A 23757-nucleotide genomic window follows, 5' to 3' on the forward strand; every position below is an offset into this window, starting at 1 on the left:
ACAGTTGGGAGGCTTGAAAGAGACAAGAAGTGAAAGTGCTTTGTAAAGCAAGGTGCCAGTACGGAACTGAGCTATGTTCAGATGATGTGGCAGCAACCCCAAGGCATTGTAGTAAATGAGTTCCATTGTAGCAAATGTAGTAAATGAGGTTAAGATTTTAGGTCCTGGATGTGTTGAAGTTCTGTGCTCTGCCTCAAGGATGTTAGGATTCAAGGAGCAGTGTCTTCCAAACCCTAGCCCAGTGCCTCCTGCATTCTGGGTACTTGGTGTGGGACTCCAAATGTGCTAATCTCCTGGGCTGCTTCATTCCCATCCTGATCCTAGAGAAAGCTTAAATTTAATATGGCCAAAGCTGAGTTCCACATTTCCAGTCTCCTCCACCCAAACCACTCCCTCTTCTGTATTATTCCTTCTTTCAGTGGAAGGTACTGGTAGCTACACAAGCCAGAAACCTGGGGGACTTATCCCCTGCATCCATACAGACCACCTTTGCCTAAGTATCAGCTAAGTCCTGGACTCTGATTCCAAGTCAGGAAGTTGCAAATTGTGCCTGTTCCCTTGAGGTCTGACACACTGAGGCTGTTCTTGAAATCCCTTGTCATAACAAAACAGTTCAAGAAAATGATATTAGAGCTAAGACCTGAATGAAATGAGGAGATGAGCCCAGGGACAATGTAGGGGAAGAGCATTCCCAGCCCAGGAGAGGGAACCAAGTTCAAAGGCCCTAAGGTTGGGAATATGTGTGTTGCACTTGAAGTGCGACAAGAATGCATCAGAGGTGTGTGTGGAAGGCAGATCACATAGGGCCTTGAGAGTGGTTGTGAGGACTTGACTTAGGTTTTCTCTGGGTGAGAAGGGAGCAGTAGGGGCGTTTAAGTGATGTGATCTAACTTAGGTTTAAGTAAGGTCCTCTGGCGGTATCGGGGCAGGGGACTATAGCAGGAAAAGAGCAGAAGCAGAGAGACCAAGGGGACAGCAGCCACATAAGCCATGGCTTGGGACCATGTGGTCAGGGTGGGCATGTTGAAGGGGTCCGATTTGGTCAGGTGTTTTTGTTTTGATTTTATAAATAAAATTTGGTTTGTTTTTTTTAAATAAAATTTTATTGAAGTATGTCATTCATACATGAACATACATAAAGAATAAATGTATAGTAAAAGTCGTGAACTTAGAAAACAAACGTATATCATACAGGGCTCCCATACATCATCCCTCCACCAATGCCTTGCAGTGTTGTAAAACATTTGTTACAAACTATGAAAGAGCATTGTCAAAATATCACTGCTAACTATAGCCCATATCTTACATTTGGTGTTATTTTCCCCCAACGCACCCAATTATCAACACCCTGTGTTAGTATTATATATTTGTTATAGTTCATGCAAGAATGTTCTCTTATTCTGTTAACCACAGTCTATCTTCCACCACTGGATTCCCTGTGTGGTCAGGTATTCTTTGAAGGTGAAGTGTGAAAGAAAGGAGTTGAGAAACACTCCAAGGTTTTGCCCGCACAACGGGGTGAATGGAGTTGTGGAGAAGACACCAAGGGGAGTAGCTGTGGAGGTTATCAGGCGTTTTATGAATGGGCATTTTTGGCTTGAGATAATGACTTCAAGTTCTAGCATCAGGCACAGATTCGTAATTGCCAACTGTCAAGCAACTTAGATTGAAAAGGCTGTTCCCTGGCCTGAAACCCTGGTAGATAACTCTGATGACATAAATCTCTCTGATGTTAAAGATGGGTATGGATAAAACAGTTTCTTGAAAATGTCAGTAGACAAAGCAGTATTTTATATTTGTTTTAAATATACATGTAATTAAAAATAAGTGGGATCGAGGGGGTTGCATTCTAGGGTCTAGAGGCTGGTGGTGTAAAATTGGGGTCCGGGGCATAGTTTGTGGGGCAGGCGGGGACTCACGGCCTCCAACCTCACTGACCTCGCCCGGGTGTCCCCAGCTCCTGACGGGAGAAGGCCTGCTGCGCGTGGCCGGAGGGAGCCTTGACCTCTTGCGGCGCTGGGAGGCCCAGCGGTGCTGAGGCTCCTCAGCACCGGAGCGCAGACCTGGGTCGGGCTGGTGGGCTGCCGGGGCCTGAACTCGCCCGCTGAAGAGGCAGCACGGCCGACGGAGGAGTCGCGTCTCACGGGTCCCTAGGCACCCACGCTGCACAGGTGTGCGTTCCCGGTGCCTGCTCACCTGCGCCCAGTGCAGGCCTGGGTGGAGTCCCTGCAGAGCTTCAAGCCGGAGCGCGTGGGCTTGGCCGAGCTTCACCCCGAAGTCTTCGCCACGGCGCCCAGGCTGGATATCCTGTACCATGTTGCCATGTGGCAGAAGAACGTCAAAAGAATTAGCTACGCCAAGACCAAGACTGGAGCCAAGGTGCAAGGGGGCAGCCGGAAGCCCTGGAAGCAGAAGGGTGGCGGGCACGCCCGGCTCGGCAGCATCCGCTCCCCGATCTGGCGAGGCGGCGGCGTTGCCCGTGCCCCGCGGCCCCACCGGCTACTACTACGTGCTGCCCATGAAGGTGCACGTGTTGGGCCTCAAGGTGGCGCTGACTGTCAAGCTAGCCCAGGACGACCTGCACATCGTGGACTCCCTGCCCCCTACAGACCCCCAGTACCTGATGGAGCTGGCCCGCTACCGCCACTGGGGGGGCTACGTGCTCCTCACGGACCTGGAGCACAGAGATGCCCCTGAACGTGGCATCGGCCACCTCGAAGCTGAAGACCTTCACCCTGATCCCGGCCATTGGCCTGAACGTGCACAGCCTGCTCAAGCACCAGACGCTGGTCCTGACGCTGCGCGCCGCCACCTTCCTGGAGGAGGAGCTGCTCTGCCACAGCTCCCGCTACACACTCCTCTACCCCTTCCGCCTGCCCTACTGCGACTTCCCCTGAGCCCAGGCCAGGCCATCTGGGACCCAGCTGCCACCCTCCTCCCCACAAGGCCAAGCACCCGCTTCCGGCAAGCAGGCCTTCCGGCCAGGACAGGACATCTCCACAGGAAGCCAAATCCACTCCTGCCCCGTCCCTCTACGGTTCATAAAATAAACTTTTTTAATCAAAGAAAAAAAAAAATGGGGAAGTGGATGTGGCCCAATCAGTTGGGTGCCTGCCTCCCACATGGGAAGTTTTGGGTTCAGGTCCCATCGCCTCCTAAAAGGTAAGCAGGCACTGCCCCCGCCACAATGAGCAGATGGCCACAAGCCAGCAGATGGCAGCAGCCTGTGGAGAGCAGACATGGCTCAGGCTGTTGGGTGCTTGCCTCTTGTGTGGGAGGTCCCAGGTTCTGTTCTCTGTGCCTCCTGGAGAAGGTGCATAAACAGTGAGCAGACAGACAACCATTTGGGGGAACAGGAGATAAATAAAAAGAAAAATCTTAAAAAGTGGAGGAGCAGGTGTAGCTCAGTGGTTGAGCACCTGCTTCCCATGTATGAGATCCCAGGTTCAATCCCTAGTACCTCCTTTTTAAAAAAAAGTTGATATCTGTTTATTTCATCTGCAATTTGATCAAAAACTTAAAATTTCCTCATTGGTAAAATGGACAGTTTCCTTTTATTCAGGCATGTATGGTAATTAGTAAATAACTATGTGCCAGCACTGTGCTAGGCACTGGGGATCAGATACTGATCAAACAAACTGGTAGGTCTTCATGGTAAGGGGTTACTAAATGGTAGGTACTTAATAACCTCCTGCCTCATGAACTAGAAGCCAGCAGTCCAGAGGCTTCCAGCGGCATCTAGACCTTTTCTCCTTTCTCCACCTGTGCCTCCTTCCTCTCTCTGCCATGACTTGAGTGTCTCCCTCACTGGCTCTTCCCGAACAGCATTTGAACATGCCTAGGTTTCTCTCTGCTCTAACACTAGCCCACATGTTTCTTCCTTGTTTACAGCCCAACATCTTGAGCTGGTTTTCTCCATTCACTGCCTTAATTTCCCTTTTTTTCCCAGTTTTACTCTTCAAATTGCTCTGGCCTGCCTTTTTTAATCCCCAACCCCCAGTCCTAAAACTGATCTCATCACCAAAGATGTCACCAAATGCTGTAAATAATTACTCCTTCTGCATCTTCAGCATACGTATTGCTCTTGATCCCTCCCTCCTTTTAGAAACATTTGCTTCTGTTAGTTGTCTGTTGCAACACCATCCTGTTTCTCTAACTACTTCTCCACCATATTCCTTTTCTGTTTCTTTACCTCCTCCTCGTTCCCTTCCTTTAGTTGTTGGTGTTCTCAGGACTCTGCCCTAGGCTCTTTCTACTCACCCTGCATCCTGTCCCTGGGAAGACTCACCCACTCACCACCCTTCTCTTGACTCTCATTATCATCCAGGTGTAACTGGGCCCAGATCTCTGGAGCTCCAGGACCTCATAGACATCTCCACCTATGTGACCTGAAGGCCTCTCCAGTTAAACAGAGCTCAACTGAACTCATCCTCCACCCTCTGACCACCCCACACTACATGCTGAGGTTCTTTGTTCCAACAGATGGTAACACCATCATGTTGCCCAAGAATTGACTTGAGGGAAGCAGATGTGGCTCAAGCAGTTGGGTACCCATGTACCCCATGGAAGGTCCCAGGTTCATTTGCCGGTGCCTCCTAAAGGAGACAGTGAACTGGCATGACGGGCAGGTGCGGCAAGCTGCTGACACAACAAGGTGATGCAACAAGAGACACAAGACGAGAAACAAGCATATTGAGAGAGAGGACAAAGCATGGAGCAGAGGTACCTGGTGCCTCCTGAAGAAAATGAGCAAGACAGCTGACATGATGGGCAGGCATGGCAAGCAGACACAAGGTGACGCAAAAAGAGACACAAGAAGAAAAAACTTTGAGAGACTTAACAAAATAGGGAACAGAGTTGTTCAAGTGATTAGGCGCCTCCCTTCCACATTGGAGGTACCAGGTTCAGTTCCTGGTCCTCCTAAAGACACAGCACACAGATTGTGCAAACAACGAAGAGGTGGGGAGAAATAAATCTTCAAAAAAAGAAAACAGATGAACAAGACAGCAAACTGGGAAGCGGACTTGGCCCAGTGGTTAGGGCGTCCGCCTACCACATGGGAGGTCTGCGGTTCAAACCCCGGGCCTCCTTGACCCGTGTGCAGCTGGCCCACGTGCAGCACTGATGCGCACAAGGAGTGCGGTGCCACGCAGGGGTGTCCCCTGTGTAGGGGAGCCCTGCACGCAAGGAGGGCGCCCCATAAGGAGAGCCGCCCAGCGCGAAAGAAAGTTCAGCCTGCCCAGGAATGGCGCCGCACACACGAAGAGCTGACACAAGATGATGCAACAAAAAGAGACACAGATTCCCGGTGCCACTGACAACAGAAGCAGACAAAGAAGAACACGCAGCAAAATAGACACAGAGAACAGACAACTGAGGGGTGGGAAGGGGAGAGAAATAATAAATTTTTTAAAAAATATGTTTTTAAAAAAAAAAAAGACAGCAAACTGGCATGGTGAACTGACACAAAGAGGAAACACAAAGGCATGAAAAGCAGGGAGCAGAAGTGGCTGAAGTGATTGACCTCCTTCCCAAATGGGAGGTCCCGGGGTTCAGTTTCCATTGCCTTCTAAAAAGAAGACCAGCACACAACAAATAACATACTACGAGTGCACATGGGGGGGGGCAGGGATAAATAAAAGAACCTGAGCATCACCTTTAGCCCTTCGGCCCTTTGTCCACCTCAGCACCCCATATTGTCAGGCTGTGGTGATTTTAGCTCCTAAACGGACACGTTTGTGTTTCTCGCATTCCAGTGTCACCAGTGTCTTACAGACCACCATTACCTCACTTGAATTACCGTCATTACTTTCCACCTGGCCCCTCTGCATTGTTCTCGAGCTCACCTCCAGTCCATCCTCCAAACAGCCGGAAGGATCGTTCAAAAACCCACATCTGATCATAGCCTTTAAAACCTTTAATGGCTCCAATTACCTTCAGATAAAGTCCCAACCCGTCCCCGAGGCCTGTAGGGCCCTGTGTGATCTGTCTCCAGCTTCCCCCATTCCCCTCAGCTCCAGACAGTCGCTTCTGCACTGTTCATGCTCCAGCCTTAGGGGCCTCCCTGCTGCCCTCCCAAGCGAGTCCTACCCCCCACCTCAAGGTGCGCCTGCAGCCTGGGCTACCTGGCGCCCCTGCCTTTGCTCTCCCAATTGCAGTTTGAATGTCTAATCAGAATTTCATGTATCCTTCCATACAACCTTCTACTTCTAGCATTAACTGGGACATTTATTATTAATCCAGGACATAAATACCACCTACTAGACTCTTAAGTTCCCTAAGGGTCAGGCCCTTGTCTGTCTGGTTTGCCAGTGTAATCCATTGCTCAAAATTAGAGTTGCCAGGTAAAATACAGGAGTCCCAGTTAAATGTCATTTTCAGATAAATTTTTTAGTATAAATTTGTCCCAAAGTTTGTGTAGGGGTTCCTCAAGGAATTAAACTTCGTTCATCCTATCACCTGGCAATTCCACTCCTGGGTATATATCCAAAAAACCTGAAAATAGGGAGCATGTGCTGTACACCAACGTTCACTGCAGCCCCATGTGGGAATGGCCTCCTTGGACAGCTGATGAATGAATTTCAACATACCCTGGGATATCCTTCAGCCATAAGAAGGAAGAAAGTTCTGGGCATGCAGCAACATGGATGAACCTTGCAAACATTATACTAAGCCAGACACAAAAGGACAAATGAAAGAACTAAATTAAGCAAATTTATGGAGACAGGAAGTAGATGAGCGGTTACCAGGGGCTGGGGGAGGAGGAGAATGGGCAGTTACTGCTTAATGGGTGTTTAGGGTGATGGGAAAATTTGGCAACTAGATAGCAGTGATGGTTGCACAACATTCTAAATGTACCTAACGCAACTTGCACACTTAAAAATGATTAAAATGGCCGACTTTATGATATGTATATATTTACCACAATAAATATTTTTAAGAAAAAGATGGGGTGGGAGGGCAGCCAGGAAGCGTTTTGCACAAGGAAACCCCGCAGGGGTGCTGGGCCATCTTCCCGCAGGCAATCATGTTCCCACCCGAGCCGGCGCAGATAAATTTAGAAAATGACAAGTAGAAAATTTGCCAGTAGTGAAGTGGTGAGAGGTTGATGGCCTGGGAATTCACTTTATTATGAAGTAGAAATTCTGCACCACGACAGCAACTCCCAGCCTTACACTGTGAAATACAAAGATGGACCCAAACTTTAATTGAAAGAGAATGAGATCAAGCCTTTAACTTCCTTTAGGCAAGGGAAAAGGGGCTCATCTTCAAGTTCTCTCTCCAGACGCTGACGGAGTCGGTCGGTCAAGGTCACGCTCCCCAAATCCCCTGGTCAGCCGCCCATCCGCCTCTGCTTCCCACCACCAGGCAGTCTTTAAGGAATCAGAAAAGGAAATACTGGAAGTTAAATTGACTCCACCGGTTTTGAAGCCCTTTGGAAATAGCATCAGTAGATACAATGGGAAGCCTGAATGCATAGAAAGGAATGTCGTACCTCACAAAAACATGCAGGAGAAATGACATTTTCCACAAAAAAGTAGTTATGTATCTATAGAGTATAGCTTTGTCCAAGAAGAGAAGAGATCGAATTTAAAGAAACATTCTAAGAAAGAAAAAAATATTACAAAAGGACCTGTATCACTGAGCACCTTTGCAGTGACAACCACACAGACTCAGGAGTTAGAGTTTGGAGGAGTGCCTGGTGCCTTGCTCATCATGCTTGGCCGGCCTGATTTCCTCTTCCTGCTGCTGTTGATGATGTGTAGACAGGCAGGCCCCAGTCTTCTGAATTTTCCTCCCCCTTTGCCAGCTTTGTATGATTTATGGGAAACCAGGGCATTGGGGTTCTACCTTCTCTGGTTTTTTCTTCAAGCTCTGTTCTACCTACTGCCAATTGGAAAGGTAGAAGGAGCACCTCTTATTAATGGAAGACAACTCAAGTATAGACTGAATGGATTCTATGCTTTTATCCCGACACCAAATGAGCATCCTCACTCTGGGGTGTAGAGCTTTATTATGTGTACAGTCATTTCCTTCAGTTTGCACTGGCAGCTGTTGTTTTCTCTGTGGCCTTGAGCATTTTCCTCTATGCACAGTCTTTGCAAGCATCCAGGGATGAACTGTCACCTGCCAATTCTGGAAATGCTGTCTATGATTTCTTCATTGGCCATGAATTAAATCCTCGATTTGGTACTTTTGATCTCAAATACTTTGGAAAATTGCACCGTGGATTGATCGAATGGGTGGTTATTATTTTGGTGATGCTTTTGGCTGAGATGAAATTACAGAATCGTGCTGCTCCATCCTTAGCAATGGTTTTGTTAACAGTTTCCAGCTCTTACACGGGGTGAATGCTCTTTGGAATGAGGACATTGCCCATGATGGAGTTGAATTCATGCTGGCTTTTGGAGATTTAGTGTCGGTTCTGTTTATCTACAGTGTCCAAGCCTTTCATTTAGTCAGTCATCCAAATGTGTCTTGGCCAGTTGCTTTGCTAATTATTGCTCTGAAACTTTGTGGATATGTTATTTTCCAATGTGCAAATTCTCAGAAAAATGCATTCTCGAAAAATCCTACTGATTCAAAGCTTGTAAATAGGAAAAAGTCTTCTAGTTTCTGGTGGTGGGGCTTTGTTCACCACCCTAATTACTTGGGTGGTCTCATTATGGCCCTGACTTGGTCCCCTCTGTGTGATTTTAACCGCATTTTGCCTTATTTCTGTGTGGTTTACTTCACCATATTGCTCGTCCACTGAGAAGCTCATGATGAACACTGTAATAAAAAGAAATATGGCTTGGCTTGGGAAAAGTACTGTCAGCATGTACCTTACTGTGTATTTCCATACATTTACTAATTCTCTTCTATAGTATTTTTAAAATGCCTCTGCAATTCTAGCTTCCATTTGCAAAAGCGAAAACAAATCCCAAACAAACCCTCTTACATTCACTGACAGAATCTGTAAGTTTTCTATTACTTTTTGAGTCAAGAATAGAGAGCCAGGGAAGCAGACTTGGCCCAGTGGTTAGGGCGTCCGTCTACCACACGGGAGGTCCCCGGTTCAAACCCCGGGCCTCCTCGACCCGTGTGGAGCTGGCCATGCGCAGTGCTGATGCGCGCAAGGAGTGCCGCGCCACGCAGGGGTGTCCCCGCGTAGGGGAGCCCCACGTGCAAGGAGTGCTCCCTGTGAGGAGAGCCACCCAGCACGAAAGAAAGTGCAGCCTGCCCAGGAATGGCGCCGCACACGCGGAGAGCTGACACGACAAGATGACGCAACAAAAAGAAACACAGATTTCCATGCCGCTGACAACAGCAGAAGCAGACAAAGAAAACACAGCAAATAGACACAGAGAACAGACAACCGGGGTGGGGGGGAAGGAGAGAGAAATAAATAAATAAATCTTTTTTAAAAAAAGGGGGGAAATGTCAGATTGTATATAGGTAACAGTTAAAAAATTTAAAAAATAATAATAGCCAAATAGTAAGTCTTTTTAATATAGCTATGTTTATTTTTATTATAACAACATAATGAGAAATATAATGATGTTAGAATTTGCATTTTAACAGGAAATTTTTAGTCCTAAAAATCTGGAAACAGAAGAGTCTTATTAATGCACTAAAAATATTTTTAATGTTTTAGATTACTTTTCAAATTTGATTTTTTTTTTCACCTTTTAGTTTTCCCTAAATGAAAACACTTAAAAAATACATTTGTTTTTATTGCATTAAGATAATTGAATTTTCATTTATTCCTCTTAAATAATTTGCTAGTCAAAGGATTTGAAAGTGAAAATTGGTCCTATATTAAATGCTATATGTGAAAAGGGATACATGATTATTAACAGACACTGTTTAAAGGGGACCATTAATAGCAGTTGGCTTAACTTAAACTTCTAAAACTGCTTTTGAAAATGTAAATACATAGCTTTTATGTAATATATGGTGACTTCAGATTTTTCTGTACAGTATTTTGAATGTGAGATAATTGTCAAGGCTAAGTGTCCTTTAACTGAAAAATTTTCAGTATTTTAAATTAAGTTTTGTAAAGCAGTACATTTGTGAACAAAAAATTTTGGAACAATTAAAATTCATTTACTGTTATATAGAAAATGCTATTAAAACAGAGTATTTTTCTTAATCCAAAGTTTGTGAATTTGGCTTTGCTACCTCAATTGCAGGTGTGTGTTTGCCTTTATAAACTATTGCAAGTAGAAAAAAATAGAATAAATATATGTTTTCAGAGTAACATCACTATTTAAACAATTTTACTACAAATTGGTGTTTGAAAATTTGCCACTTCAGGCTAATATTTTTCAGTGTTTTTAACTTTTTAAATTAAACATGTTTTTGCTACTGTTTAGTTCATGCAGTTTTATGCTATAATTTATATATCCTTTATATTTAAAAACCTTTACCCCCTGTAAAGGAGTCGTGTCCTCTTCATCTTTAGCAGTATTCATCTAAAAACAATTCAGGGAAGCGGAGTTGGCTCAACGGATTGAGCGTCCGCGTACCACACGGGAGGTCTGCAGTTCAAACCCAGGACCTCCTTGACCCGTGTGGAGCTGGCCCATATGCAGTGCTGATGCGCGCAAGGAGTGCCCTGCCACACAGGGGTGTCCCCCACGTAGGGGAGCCCCACGCGCAAGGAGCGTGCCCCGTAAGGAGAGCCGCCCAGAGTGAAAGAAAGTGCAGCCTGCCCAGGAATGGTGCCGCACACACGGAGAGCTGATGCAGCAAGATGATGCAACGAAAAGAGACACAGATTCCCGGGCCACTGACAAGAATACAAGTGGACACAGAAGAACACACAGCGAATGGACAGAGAGAGCAGACAACTGGGTAGGGGAGAGGAAGGGGAGAGAAATAAGTAAATAAATAAATCTTAAAAATAAAATAAAAAAAAAACAATTCAAGGAAATAGTTTAAATTAGTTTCTCTTTTAGTCTAATGCATGTGTATAAGGTACATTTAGCCATTAAATTCCAGTGAAGTTGATATAGTCTCATTAATTGTCCTATAATGAAACAGTAGCATATTCACTAAGCTTTTGTATTAGAAGTTAAATTGTTCTCAGTATCTTAAACATATGGGAATCTAATAAATACAGCTTGTATGTTTGGATTTTAATAAATTTTATATATGAGCCATTTAGACATGCATTTCTCATTCTACACTACAATTTGAAGTGTTTGTAATTTAGCATATGTTACTGTGATCATGAAGTAGGTTTGCCCTAGCATTCTGCAGTCTATAGCCTTTTTTTTTAAGATTTATTTATTTATTTATTTATTTCTCTCCCCTTCTCCCCCCGACCCCAGTTGTCTGTTCTCTGTGTCTATTTGCTGCGTGTTCTTTGTCCACGTCTGTTGTTGTCAGCAGCACGGGAATCTGTGTTTCTTTTTGTTGCGTCATCTTGTCGTGTCAGCTCTCTGTGTGTGCGGCACCATTCCTGGGCAGGCTGCACTTTCTTTCGCGCTGGGTGGCTCTCCTTACGGTGCGCACTCCTTGCGCGTGGGGCTCCCCTACGTGGGGGACACCCCTGCGTGGCAGGGCACTCCTTGTGCGCATCAGCACTGCACATGGGCCAGCTCCACACGGGTCAAGGAGGCCCGGGGTTTGAACCGCAGACGTCCCGTATGGTAGGTGGGCATCCTAACCACTGGGCCAAGTCCGCTTTCCCCTATAGCCTTTAAACATTGTTTTGGTGAAATGTCAGTGTTTTCTTAGGACTGATGTATGTAAGCAGTAAAAGCTTTTCTTCTGGCATCAGAAAGTAGCATCCCAGCATATTTTACCCTAGATCAACAAGGAAGCTTTAGGGGAAGAAGGACATTTAATTCTTTTCCTAGTAATAAAGGGCCTGTTACCAACATAGAGCCGCAATTTTTGGCTAATATGAGCTATTTGTTTTTATTTTGTTTTTGACATGTTTATTTGACAAGTAGAAGTTTTATAATGAAGTTTTAAGTTGGAAATAAAGTTGAAAATAAAAAGATGTTGCTTTGAATAAAAAAAGATTGCATGGGATGTATTTACACTAAAAAAATTTTTTGTTGTCATTTATTTGAAATTCAAATTTAACTAGATGCCCTGTATTTTTATGCTGTCTGGCCATCCTACTCGAAATTTATTAGCTGAATAAATATTCCCAGCAGCTACTATGTGCCGGGCAACTCACACCTCCTCACGTAATCAGTGTGTGTGTGATTACCTCTTTTAACGGCTTTCTCCCCCACTAGCAGTTTAGCACTCCAGGGCAGGGACTGTGTGAGTCTTGGGCACCACTGGTTTGGCCCGGAATAAACTCAGTAAATTCCAGAAACATTTCTGGAATTGAGAAAGTGAAAGGAAGTTCGCATCCACTGGTTACTTTGTTTCATTGGTGACTAGTCTGTCCTGGAATTAGGGTCTCTTGCTGTGGTAAAGAGAGCCTGAAGGGGGCATTGTCCCCCTAGGTTGTCTGCCCCCTCTGTCCATCACCGAGGGGAAGCGGGTCCTCGAACTGGGCGAGCAGGAAGCCGGAGCTTGGAGGGCAGAAGGGGCCAGTCTCAGGTGGACAGCCGAGATGACCACTGTCAGTGGGGACCTGGCCTGGGTCCTCGATGCCCTCAAATACTCTCTTGCCTCTCTTCCCCTCTTGTTATCGCTGGGCCTTCTGCAGCGTCCACTGAATGTCCCACGAGTGCAGGAATAACAGCAGTGACAACTATTTTCATCTCCAATTCCTGCCAAGAAGCGTAGCTCCCTCAGTGATCAAAGCCAGGCACGCGAGATAGCTGCGGGAAGGTCAAGCTCATTGAATCCTCTTCAACAGCCATACTGTGCAGCCGCCCTGGCAGCATCCCCAGCCCGCAGAGGGGGCGTGGAGGCCAGAGATGGGGAGTCATTTGCCCAGACCAGGAAGCGCGGCACCTAAGGACAGCCCCGCAGGCACGGAGCGCATGGAAGCTCCTCTTTCCACCCTCACCGGCTGTGTGACCTTGAGCAAGTTCTGCTCTCTTGGTGCCTCAATTTCCTCATCTTTAAATGGGGTTGCTGATGGTGCCTTCCTGTGCGAAGCTGGTGAACTAACCCACACAAAGCATTCGAACAGAATCTGGCACAAAATAAATGCTCACAGCGTGAGCGCTCCACGACTCCCATGGGTCTCCCGTATTCCCGGGACCTCCCAGTCCGCGCCCCGCCCCACCTGCCCCGGGCTAGCTGTAAAGGCTGGATAAGGAAACTTAGGGTTCAATGACATTTTTCCAACCTTGGCCTGAATTGCCTGGAGACTTGCTAAAAACTAGAGTCTCAGGCCTCTCCCTTGGTAGGTCCAGGGGGCACCTGGGCATCTGCAGCTTTTGAAAAGCGCCTCAGGCAAAATACAACCTTAGCCTAGTTTCGGAAATGCTTATATGAAGGCAGAGGAGCTCCTGTACCAACACAGGTGTACCTGGGGTAGGCAGGGCCTTGGGCAAGAGTCACAACCAGGCGGCCAAACTTAATTCTTACAGGTTGCGAGGCTGAAAATGGGAAATAGTTTTTAAAAATCTCCATCTGCGTCCCTCCCGAAGCTGCGAGCTCGATGGGAGAGGACGCCCTTCCCCGCTCGAGGGGACCGTTCTTCGGTCAAGGGTGTACGCACGAGTAGCTGCGCTCCCCGGCTAGAACCTCCAAACACGCTTTCAAGGTCCACGTATAAAAATCACTAGAAGGAGGGATTTGCATAGTCTCGAATCATCTCCCCCATTTTTCACTGTGAGCTGGCGAGGCAGGGCAGGCAAGGCACCGTCCTTGCCAAGGGATCTGACTTGGTGCATCTCAGGAGTCACACGTTGGTTTGTCCCCTTATCAGTGGCAGTAACTGGAGGCCACAGCACCGTTTCTGGGGTTCTGGCAAAAAGATATATAACCTGAATCTAATCATAAGGAAACATCAGGCAAACCCAAATGGGGGGGCATTCTACAAAACAGCCCCAAACCTTCCAGAACGTCAAGGGCAAGGTAAGACCAGGAAGGGCTGAGGAACTGTTCCAGAGTGAAAGAACCTGAAGAGGTGTAACAACTAACTGCACGGCTGTCTGATCCTGAATTGGATCCTGGGGGGGAGGGAGGGACGGGGTGCTGGAGGAGGTTGCCACCAAGGGTGTTATTGGACCAGTTTGAATATGGACTGTGGACTAGGTGATAGTATTAAATTTCCTGATTTTGATCATTATATCCAAATTATAAGAGACTGTCCTTGTTTTTAGGAGATACATGCTGAAGAGTTTAGAGGCAAAGGGCCATGACATCTCTAACTTCCTCTCATATGTTTCAGAAGAAAATAGTGGATGTGTGTGTATAGAGAGAGAACCAAATAGACACGAAACGATTAAGCAAATATGCACAATGTTAAACTCATGTTCCTTGGTTTTGTTTTGTTTTTTCTTTTTTAACAAAAGACAAGGCAGAAAATATCAAGCGAACACCATTCCTCAGCCTCCCCCCACGAGAACCAGGATGGCCATTTTGGCCAATAGTGGAATGCCGACACATCTCTGGGACACCGTGTTTTTGTTGTTGAAACCCGAAAGGAGCAAAGGCTTTACTTGTTGAGTAAAACTTGTGTTTTTCACTCAGTCATCTTGCCCTGCCGATACGGTATTATTTAACGGCTACATGATGCTTCCTTGTAAGGGTGGTCCACACTTTCTTCATGAATACTTAGGTTGTTACCAGTTTAACTAGTACAGACAGTGCTGGGGTGTGTTTGATTATTTTATATGTAGAGTTGCTGGGTCAAAAGGAAAGCATTTGGGAAGCAGATACGGCTCAAGTGATGGAGCTTCCAACTACCACACGGGAGGTCCCGGGTTCGCTTCCAGGTGCCTCCTGAGAAGAAGGCCAGCCCACAGCAAGCAGACACAGCAAATGCCAACAACGAGGGGGCGGGGGAAATAATAAATAAAATCTTCAAAAAAAAAAAAAAGTAAAGCGTTTGAGAGAGGCTGGGGGGAGAGAGACACATCCAGAGAGAGACGCTGAGAGTAAAGGAAAGAGACACAAAGAGCGACAGAGAGGAACAAGACAGCGATGGGCTGAGACAAGGAGAACAAGAGCCCGGTGGAGAAGAGAAGGGGACGCCTTCCAGGCCTCCAGGGACTACGGGGCCTCGTGTGAGGCATGAAATCCAGAAGTGCCGGCCACAGGCACCTGGGCGGGAAGGCGCCACGAGGGCCTTCGTGGCTTCCAGGGGTGCACACTGCACCCTACAGGTACACTCCCAGATGAGGTCAGGGTCATTGGTGCCAGGGTTTCCATGAGACTGTTGTTCCTAGAAAGCAAAAGATGGGAACCAACCTCATGGCCCATCCACAGGGACTGTCCATTTAGGACGCCCTAAGTGCTGACAGGAACCCATCCCCCCCCCCCTCCCCCCCCCCCCCGGGGATGCCAGAATTAGCAAATGCACGACGCCCAGTGAAATTTGAATTTCAGATAAAGTAGGAGTATGTCCCAAGCATTCTTGTAACTAAATCTATCTATCTATAGCTGTTTGTCTGCTATGCACCTGAGCTGGGCATCTGTATTTTATTGGGCCACCCGCTCTCTAAGAGAAGTGAACAAAGCCAGGTGAACAGATGGGGGCCACACCTAGGGAGGGCGTGTGCACGTGCATGCGTGTGTACATGTGCACGTGTGTGCAGGCGTGGGCGTGGCGGCTTCCCGAGGTGGCTGTCCAGGCGCTAGCCCCTGACCTGGATGCTGGACACGGGAGGAAATGAGACCCAGAAAGGGGGAGGGTTCTTGTCCAGGGCCACACGGCCGGCAGTGGTCAAGAAGGCTGGGAGCCAGGCTTTGCACCCCAGGCTAAGTTGTTAAATACAAATATTTAAAATAGACCACAACTTTCTAAACCCCATTTGAACATTTCTGATCTGACTAAACACTGACAACCTCAAAAACTCTGCGGGACCTGGGGTGCCCTCTGCCTGGGACACTGAGCCACATTCACTTCCTGGGACACATTTGCTCTGGGGCCTTTGCACCAGGGTGGGGTGGCTGGCCCCTTCTCCTCTCGCCTGCGCATCCTGTGACATCGGCCTGGGGCTCCTCCCAGGGGGATGGGGCCGGCCTGCCACCGCCTTTCCTCCCTGGGCACGGGGACCTTGTCTGCTCCTCCGCTGGTTCATCGCAACATCCTGAGCACCGAGCCCTCTCTCTTAGGTGCACCCCCCTGCTTGCTTTGTTAGGACGGCCCCTCTCTGAGCCTCAGTTTCCTCTTCTGTAAAATGGGGTTGACGGGCTTGCCTACAGTCCAGGGCTTGCTGTGGGGCTGAAATGGGTCAGTGTGACAAGGTGGGAAGGGGTGGTGATAACTGGAGGCCAGCCCTTGGGTCAGCAGGGGCAAAGGCCCTGCAATGGGAATGAGCCTTGGGAACTGGGGGAGAGAACGAAGGCTGGGGGGGCTGGAGCAAATGAGCAAAGGGGAGAGGGGTAGGCCAGAGCTCCGGGTTACGGAGCGGCCAGGGGGCTGTGAGCAGGGGTTCAGATTTTATTTTGAGTCCAAAACTAAGAACTCACTTCAAGCAAAGAAAAGAGCTTGCTCTCATTCCCCCCCCCCCCCCAACTAGTGTGGGCCCAACTCCGGGGTTCGGATTTGTGCAAAGGTCTAGAGGCGGGAAAGGTGGTGCAGGGGAGGGTGGCGTGGAGAGGACACTCCCGGGGCATCTCCCAGAGGTGGCTTTAGCCTTCTTCCAGGAGGGTGACAATAGCAGGCTCTCTAGTCCGTGCAGCCCCAGGACTAGAGAGTGCCAGGTCATCTTGAGGGAGCTCCTTGTGCGGGCGAGCCGTCCACCGCGGGCCTTTAGCACCCGCGGGGTGGACCCCAGGGACCGCGCTGGGCCGGGGCAGGTGCTCCTGGCAGGTGCACGACGGCCGGTGCGTGACGCGGGCTCCGCGGGCACACGGACACCTGGCTTCAGGGGCCCCGTGCAGCCGCACATGCGCTTACCCCCGGCAACCCCGGGCAGTCACCCTACTTATCGCCCCTACTTGACTATGAAGCAACCACACGTGGTCCACAACTGCCTCTTTTTCATGATCGGATTTTCCATTAAAAAGCTATTTTCGGTGGTGGTGGTTTTGAAGTACCGGGGCCCCAGAACGAGCCTGGGACCTTGCAGGTGCGAAGCCGGCCCTCGGCCACTGAGCCACGTCGGCTCCCCGGAGTTGGTCCCCTCATTCGTTTGCTTGTTGTTTGCTTTTTTCTGCTTTTAGGAGGCGCTGGGGACCGAACCCGGAACCTCCCATGTGGGATGCAGGTGCTCAACCATTTGGGCCACAGCCACACCCAAAAAGCTATTTTTTTTTTTTTAAAGATTTTACTTTTATTTATTTAATTCCCCTCCCCTCTCCCGGTTGTCTGTTTTCTGTGTCTTTTTGCTGCGTCTTGTTTCTTTGTCCGCTTCTGTTGTCGTCAACGGCACGGGAAGTGTGTGCAGCACCATTCCTGGGCAGGCTGCACTTTCCTTCGCGCTGGGCGGCTCTCCTTATGGGTGCACTCCTTGCACGTGGGGCTCCCCTACGCGGGGGACACCCCTGTGTGGCACGGCACTCCTTGCGCGCATCAGCACTGCGCATGGCCAAAAAGCTGTTTTTAAGTAGTTACAAGGCAACTGAAATGAAACATTCATATCCTTCAAAAAAGGTTTGGGAAAAACAAGCCTCCCTCCCAACCCTGTGTCTCTCCCCTCCTCTGAGGCAACCAGATTCTTGGGTTTTTTTTCAGACAGTCTGGGCTGACAGGGATATTGTCTTTCTTTTTTTTTTCCCCAAAGGTTTATTTTATTTTTTTAACCACACCCCCACTCTCATTATTTGAGGTTACTGTCTTCTCTTTAGGAAGCACCAGGAACTGAACCCAGGCCCTCCCACATGGAAGAGAGGCACGCAAGTACCTGAGCCACCTCAGCTCCCTGGCTCGTTGTGTATCTCATTGTCTTTCCTCTTTGGGTCTCCTGTTGCGTCCGCTCACCTTCTCCAGGAGGCACCGGGAACTGAACCCAAGACCTCCCATGTGGCAGGCGGAGGCCTGATTGCTTGAGACACATCCGCTTCCCGGGATATTGTCTTATTTATTTTCATACAAAAGGCAGTCTATTAGGTATCTGTTCACCTTATCTTTTTCACATCTATTTTGTCTTATATTGTATTATTTATGTATTATATACTACATATGTTATATTTCCTTATATTTTTAATTGATTTTTATCATTTTCTTCATTCATTCAACTTTTATTGAGCACCTACTGTAAACCAGACCCTGTGCTAGTGCTGAAGTCACAGCAGTGAACAAAACTGACAGTTGAGAGCAAAGAGTGAAGATTTAGGCTTTGCCAAGCATGAGGCAAAATCAAAGATGCTATGTGGTACTTAGATAAGGAGAGGGAAAAATTCCTGCCAAGTTTTTATTGACACAATTCAAAAATATAATAAAAATTGAGTACAGTTTTTTGTAATACAGGTCTGCTAATGAATAGACCTGAACTCTATGGGGGGGGGGGGATGGGCAGACAGGCATTCTACTTAAGCAGGACTCCAAGGTGGTGTCACCCGTCATCCAAGCAGTCGCAAATGTTCATCTGTAAAAGCCATTCTTACACAGGAGTCCGGCCGGAGCTGGCCTGCAAACTGCAGTTTGCCAAGCTCTGGTTCCAGAGCAATCCACAAAATAAGTAACACACAGAAGCCAGGCTGTGGGAGGCGAAGGGGAGGAGAACGAAGCAGGGAGGGTGAAGAGGGCGGCAGTGGCGCGGTGGGCCGAGAAACGGGGTCCAGCAAAGAGTGGGGAAGAGCGGCCCATGTACCCCGAGGCTGGAGCGGGCGGGTGTGGTCCCGTGTGGCTGCAGGTGGGGGGGGAGGGACAGAGCAGCCACGTGGGATGGATGGGAACCCTAGAAGGTTACTGTACACAGATCTGGGCTTCACGCCTTTTTTTAACATGCAGACTGTTGCCTCCCCGCATTGTTCTGTACTAGTTTAACAAGTCCTCTGTCAGGGACAACTTTTGCTACCCTATCAAAAATCAAATAGGTTAATATTTGCAAATGATAAAACCACCACCACCAAGACATGGGAGGGGGCAGGCAGTGAAGACCCTCCCTGCCGCCGGGTCGCAGAGCCCCGGCTCTCCTCCACAGGAGCCACCGCGCTTCCCGGGTTCTTTTTCCCAGCCATGGTCTGTGCGTCTCCACGGAGGGCCCGTGTGTCTCGCCCTCTTCCTGTGTCAAGGGCAGCGCCCGGGGAGGCCGTTCTGCCTCTTGCTCTTCATCTCTATCTTGATACAGATCCCTGGCGTTTCCAGTCTTCTCTGTCTGTCTGGCAGGTGGGCAGCACGGCTGCACTGTAAGGTCCTAAGGGGCAGCCGGGGTGGGCCCTGGCTGTGGGCCAAGAGCGTCAGACCCCACCCCCGGGGGGGGGCGAGGTTGAGCGATCCTCGATCCTCCGTGGGGGGTGCTTCTGCTCAGAGGAGCCAGGCCTGCAGCAGGTGCTCAGCCAAAGAGTTCGTGCGTCTTTTCTTAGACCTCCCAGCTCTGGGCTACACCCAACAACGACATCCTTATCTAGAAACTTCTCCGGGAAGCAATTGTATCCTGTGATGGTGATTTTGTTTTGGCTTTTCATTCCCTCCTGAGGGCCCCTTAGGTCAAGTCCAAAGGCTGAATGCTGTCTGTTTTGGGCAAGTAGGAGACACTTGAAGAGGTTTTGTTTTTTAAATCAAGGATGAGGGTGGAAGAGCGCCCGGTTGTCAGCCTTGACTACTTCAGTTCCCTTTCTTTAGACAATGTCTTCTTCCAGATAAGGTTAACTCTTAAACTCTTTGGATCTAAACTCTGATGATGATCTAATCTACCGTGGTCAGTAGCTTAATATACAAAGAGCTCTTAGAAAAGAAGTTCATCAACTCAGTGACCAAAGGACATCACAGGATAGTTCAGAACACAAACAAAATGACTTTGAAGTAGAAAATGCCCCTATGTGAAATGCAAACCCAAACTGGGAGATCCCACTTTCCCTTATCACAAAGATAAGAAGTTAGACAGTACCCAGTGTGGGCCTGATTTCGAGAAAGGAACCTGCAGCTCTGAAAAGGATTAAGGCAGCTGTGTGTGTTATACATTCCATAGAAAAATGGTCAAGATGCTAAATATTGTTATTTGGGAGGAAAAAGCAAGGTCTATGTTCCCATTTGTGTTACATGAAGAAGGATATACGTATTAATATACAGATACATATTTATCTGCCAGTCGATACAAAGCCCATGTCTGAAATATCATCACATAAGATAGTGGTAAAATAATAGCTGCCTCTGCGGCAGGAAATGAAGTCAGGATGGAGGGAGACTTTCCTTTTTGGTTGGGTAGATTGTAATTCTCAATTTTTAGTTATTGGTTTCACTTTTTAGCGGGGAATGCATGCCTCTACTCAAATTTATCTTCCTCCCAGAGGCATTCCCTGGTCACGTTAGATATTCCCAAATTGCTCCCCAAAGCAGTTGTACCAGTTTTCACCCCCATTAAAAGAAGTTTCTGCCCAGCCCCACGCGAAGGTCGGAGGCGGGCGCAGGAAGGCGCCGTGGCCCGCAGGGGGCGCCCGAGGACCGCGCCCAGCCTTGGGGCGGGGGCTGGGGGGTGCCGGGCGGAGCCACCCCGAGGGCGTGCGGGGAGGAGCCGGCCGCGGGGTCTGCAGCCGCCTGGGCAGCAGAGGCCGCCCATTTCCGGGCGGACCTAACACCACATCATCAAAAGTGCCACCTCGAGGTCCCCAGGCCCGCGGCCCCGCCTCGGCGGGCCCCGCCAGAAGCCTCCTGCCACCTCGCGAGTCCTCGCCATTGCCCCCCAGGAGGCGGCGAGGGCGGCGGGGATGCGGGACCGCCGGGGCGGGTCAATCAGCAGCGAGCCGAGGGCCCCAGACATGGCCAAGGCCCCTCCCGTCCTCACCCCTCCCGGCGGCGGTGGGCCCGGCCGCCCGAGAGGAAATGGGTGCCCAGCTCGCTGGGGGCTGGTGGATTGGCTCATCTCTTCCGGCGTCTCGGGGAGCTGGACTACAGCTGAGGAAACTGAGGCTCAGAGAGGCTAGGTAACTCCGCCAGGGTGACCCAGGGGGAAGAGGTGCAGCCGGGAACCAGTTATTCAACCAAATCCTCCACTGAACCGCCACTCCGTGCTTCGAAGAACACGGAATAGGGTAATAGGATAGAAAGTGGGGGCGCAGCGAGCAGGGTCTTACTTTGGCTAGGTGATCAAGGAAGGCTCCCTTGAGGAGGTGGTTTAAATTTGAGCATGCGTGTGTTAAATATATCATTCTTACCCAAGAGCGTTTAAATGGTCTATGTACAGTTTAAAGAGTAATAATAAAAGTGATCTCATGGCCCATGGTCCCATCTAGAAAACAGAACATTATGAGAAATCTGAAAACCTGTGTGTAGCCTCTTACCCTCTCCTGCCTGCAGTCAACCACTCTTCAGACTTCTGTCTTAAACATTTCCTGGTTCTTCTTTACAGTTTCACCACCTCCACCTGCATCCCTAAACAACAGAGGGTTTAGTTTGCCAGTTTTTGAACTTTATGCAAATCCGACTAACTGCATCATCTGCTTTGCCTTGATTCTTTTGCTTACTGTAGTTTTGAGATTAATCTCTTGCACAGAGCTGTGGTTCATTTTCATTGCTGTATAATATTCCCACATAGGACTGTACGACTCTTTATTAATCCATCCCAGTGTTTTGCTGTTAGGAACAAAGACTCAGTGAATATTCTCTTCTATTTCTTCTGGGGGGCCTGTGGGAGAGTTTGGCACTGGGCAGCAGTTCTCAACTTTGGTTGCTCATTAGAACCACCCAGGGCAGTGTGAAAAATGCTGTGGCAGGAGGCCCTACCCGAGACTAATTAAATCAGAATCTCTGTAGGGGTGGGGCCAGGCATGGGTATTTTAAAACATCCCTTAAGGGAATCTAATGTGCTTCCAGGGTTGAGAGCCCCTGTGATGCAGTTTGCCTGGGAGTGAATTCCTGGAAGTCACCTGTTCAAGTTGATGTCAAACTCTTCCAAGGTGGCTGTACCCACTGACACGCCAGCCAGCCCGGGAGTCCTGCTGCCCTCACATCCTCATCAACGCTTGATATTGACCAAATTGTTACTTTTTTGTCCTGGTGGGTGTGAAGTGGTATCTCACTGTGGTTTGCATTTGCATTTCTCTCATTACTAATGAGGCTGAGCAGTTGGTGAAGTTGACACAAAGAATGAAAAGGAGCCAGCCAGGTGGAGATGGAGGGGAAGAGAGTTTGAAGCTGGGGGAGGAGGGGTGAAAGGTAGGTGCCAAGGTCCTGTGGTAGAAAAAGGCTGGGCTGTTGGAGGAACAGGAAGGAGGTGGGGTGGGAGAATCACTGTGGATGGGGAGAGGCAGGCCCCGGCCAAGGTCAGCAGGAGTCAGAGCTGTAGGGCCATGGCGAGAGCCCGGCCGCCTTTCCAAGGGGGATGGCAGGAGGGTTGTTTTTGCTTGTTTTTCAAGCAAGTCTATTGAGACACAGTCATGAACCATGCAGGGTTTCCAGCAGAGGGGCGATGAGATGATCCCCCAGCTCCCTGGCTCTGTGGGGCGGAACCCGGATTGGAACTAAATGGGTATGATGGGGTGGGCGGCCAGGTAGATTCTGCATAATGACAATGGGTAATGACTGGGAATTGCCCCCTCTCCCACCCCGTCCCCCATTGACCAGCCAGGAGGAGGGCAGGCGCGACTGCTTTGCTCACCGGCTATCCCGGTGCCTAGCGCTACACCAGACCATCGCCCCCCGCCCTCCTCCTGGAGAGGGAGTGGGGAGACTGCACTCCCTGCGCCACAGGTGGAGATGCATGGGGTGGGGTGGGTATTCGGACGCAGGATTTGTTAACCTCGGAGAGGTGAAGAGCTCAGCCTCAGCCCTGCCCTTCCCGACGTCTTTCTCCACCTGCCGCTGAGTGGTCTTTCTCACCTAAACTCTAAACAGGCCCTTCCTCGGCTGAAAATCCTTCTGTGGCTCCCCAGTCCCCTGGAGGCAAAGTCCAAACTTCTGGAGACCCAGGAACCCGGGAGATCTGACCCCTCCCCCGCCCGGAGCTGAAGTATTTACTAATTCTTACCCCCGGCCTGGCCCCTAGGTATGGCTTCACTTCCTCCGGGAAGTCGCCCGCGACCCCCTGTCAGGTGACCCGCCTCCAGACTCGCAGCGCCGGGTGCCGCCTCATCCAAGCGCACTTCCCTCCGCCTTCTAATTGTTTACCTCGTCTGCCTCCCCCACCGGACTGCGGGCCGCCCGTAGGTGCGTACCTTGGCTGTGTCCCCATTCCCGGAACAGCATCTGGCACGTCGTGGACGCTCAGGAAACTTTTGCTAAGTGCAGGGCCGAGTGCACCTTGCTGGATAGTGCCAGAAGCTTTGCAGGAAGGCGGTGGCGGTTCCCGCAGCCCGCAGCCTCGCGGTGGCTTCCCTCGCATCTCCCGAGCACCCCGCATCGTCCCCCGGCAGCCCCCCGCCCTCGGCGTCAGGTGTCCCGGGCCGCGGGGGCAGCGCCAGGGGGCGCCAGAGGCGCTCGGGTGCGGGCCGCAGCGCGGGCAGGGCCCGCCGGGGGGCTCGCTGGGCCGGGCCGGGCTGCCCCTGGCCCCGGCGCCGAGGCCCGAGCAGCCCGCCGCGGGGACGAAGGGTGCGGGACTCGCGCGGGGGTTCCCAGAAGGCCCCCGCCCCGGCTCCCCG

At 49.6% G+C, this 23757-nt stretch overlaps 1 protein-coding gene, 2 long non-coding RNA genes and 1 pseudogene across 3 annotated transcripts; 3 read left to right on the forward strand and 1 right to left on the reverse strand.

The window, feature by feature from the left end:
* Positions 1–2010: 2010 nt before the first annotated feature.
* Positions 2011–3077, forward strand: MRPL4 (mitochondrial ribosomal protein L4; the record flags this gene model as incomplete). Its single annotated transcript, XM_058287377.1, is given in 3 exon segments — positions 2011–2480; positions 2482–2682; positions 2684–3077. Coding segments are annotated over 3 exon segments (885 nt in total), but the record flags the coding sequence as incomplete, so codon positions are not given.
* A 3987-nt stretch (positions 3078–7064) lies between these two features.
* Positions 7065–10135, forward strand: LOC101444895 (delta(14)-sterol reductase LBR pseudogene; annotated as a pseudogene).
* A 7199-nt stretch (positions 10136–17334) lies between these two features.
* Positions 17335–23742, reverse strand: LOC111765050 (uncharacterized). The gene is made up of 3 exons (XR_002797512.3): positions 23335–23742; positions 21463–21553; positions 17335–17642 (listed from the first exon to the last, which is right to left on the reverse strand). It is a non-coding gene; the product is annotated as an uncharacterized lncRNA (long non-coding RNA).
* On the forward strand, positions 20748–22158 carry LOC139437506 (uncharacterized). The gene is made up of 2 exons (XR_011647347.1): positions 20748–21105; positions 21995–22158. It is a non-coding gene; the product is annotated as an uncharacterized lncRNA (long non-coding RNA).
* Positions 23743–23757: the final 15 nt, after the last annotated feature.

Source organism: Dasypus novemcinctus, chromosome 24, assembly GCF_030445035.2.
Source record: "Dasypus novemcinctus isolate mDasNov1 chromosome 24, mDasNov1.1.hap2, whole genome shotgun sequence".
NCBI lineage: Eukaryota > Metazoa > Chordata > Mammalia > Cingulata > Dasypodidae > Dasypus > Dasypus novemcinctus.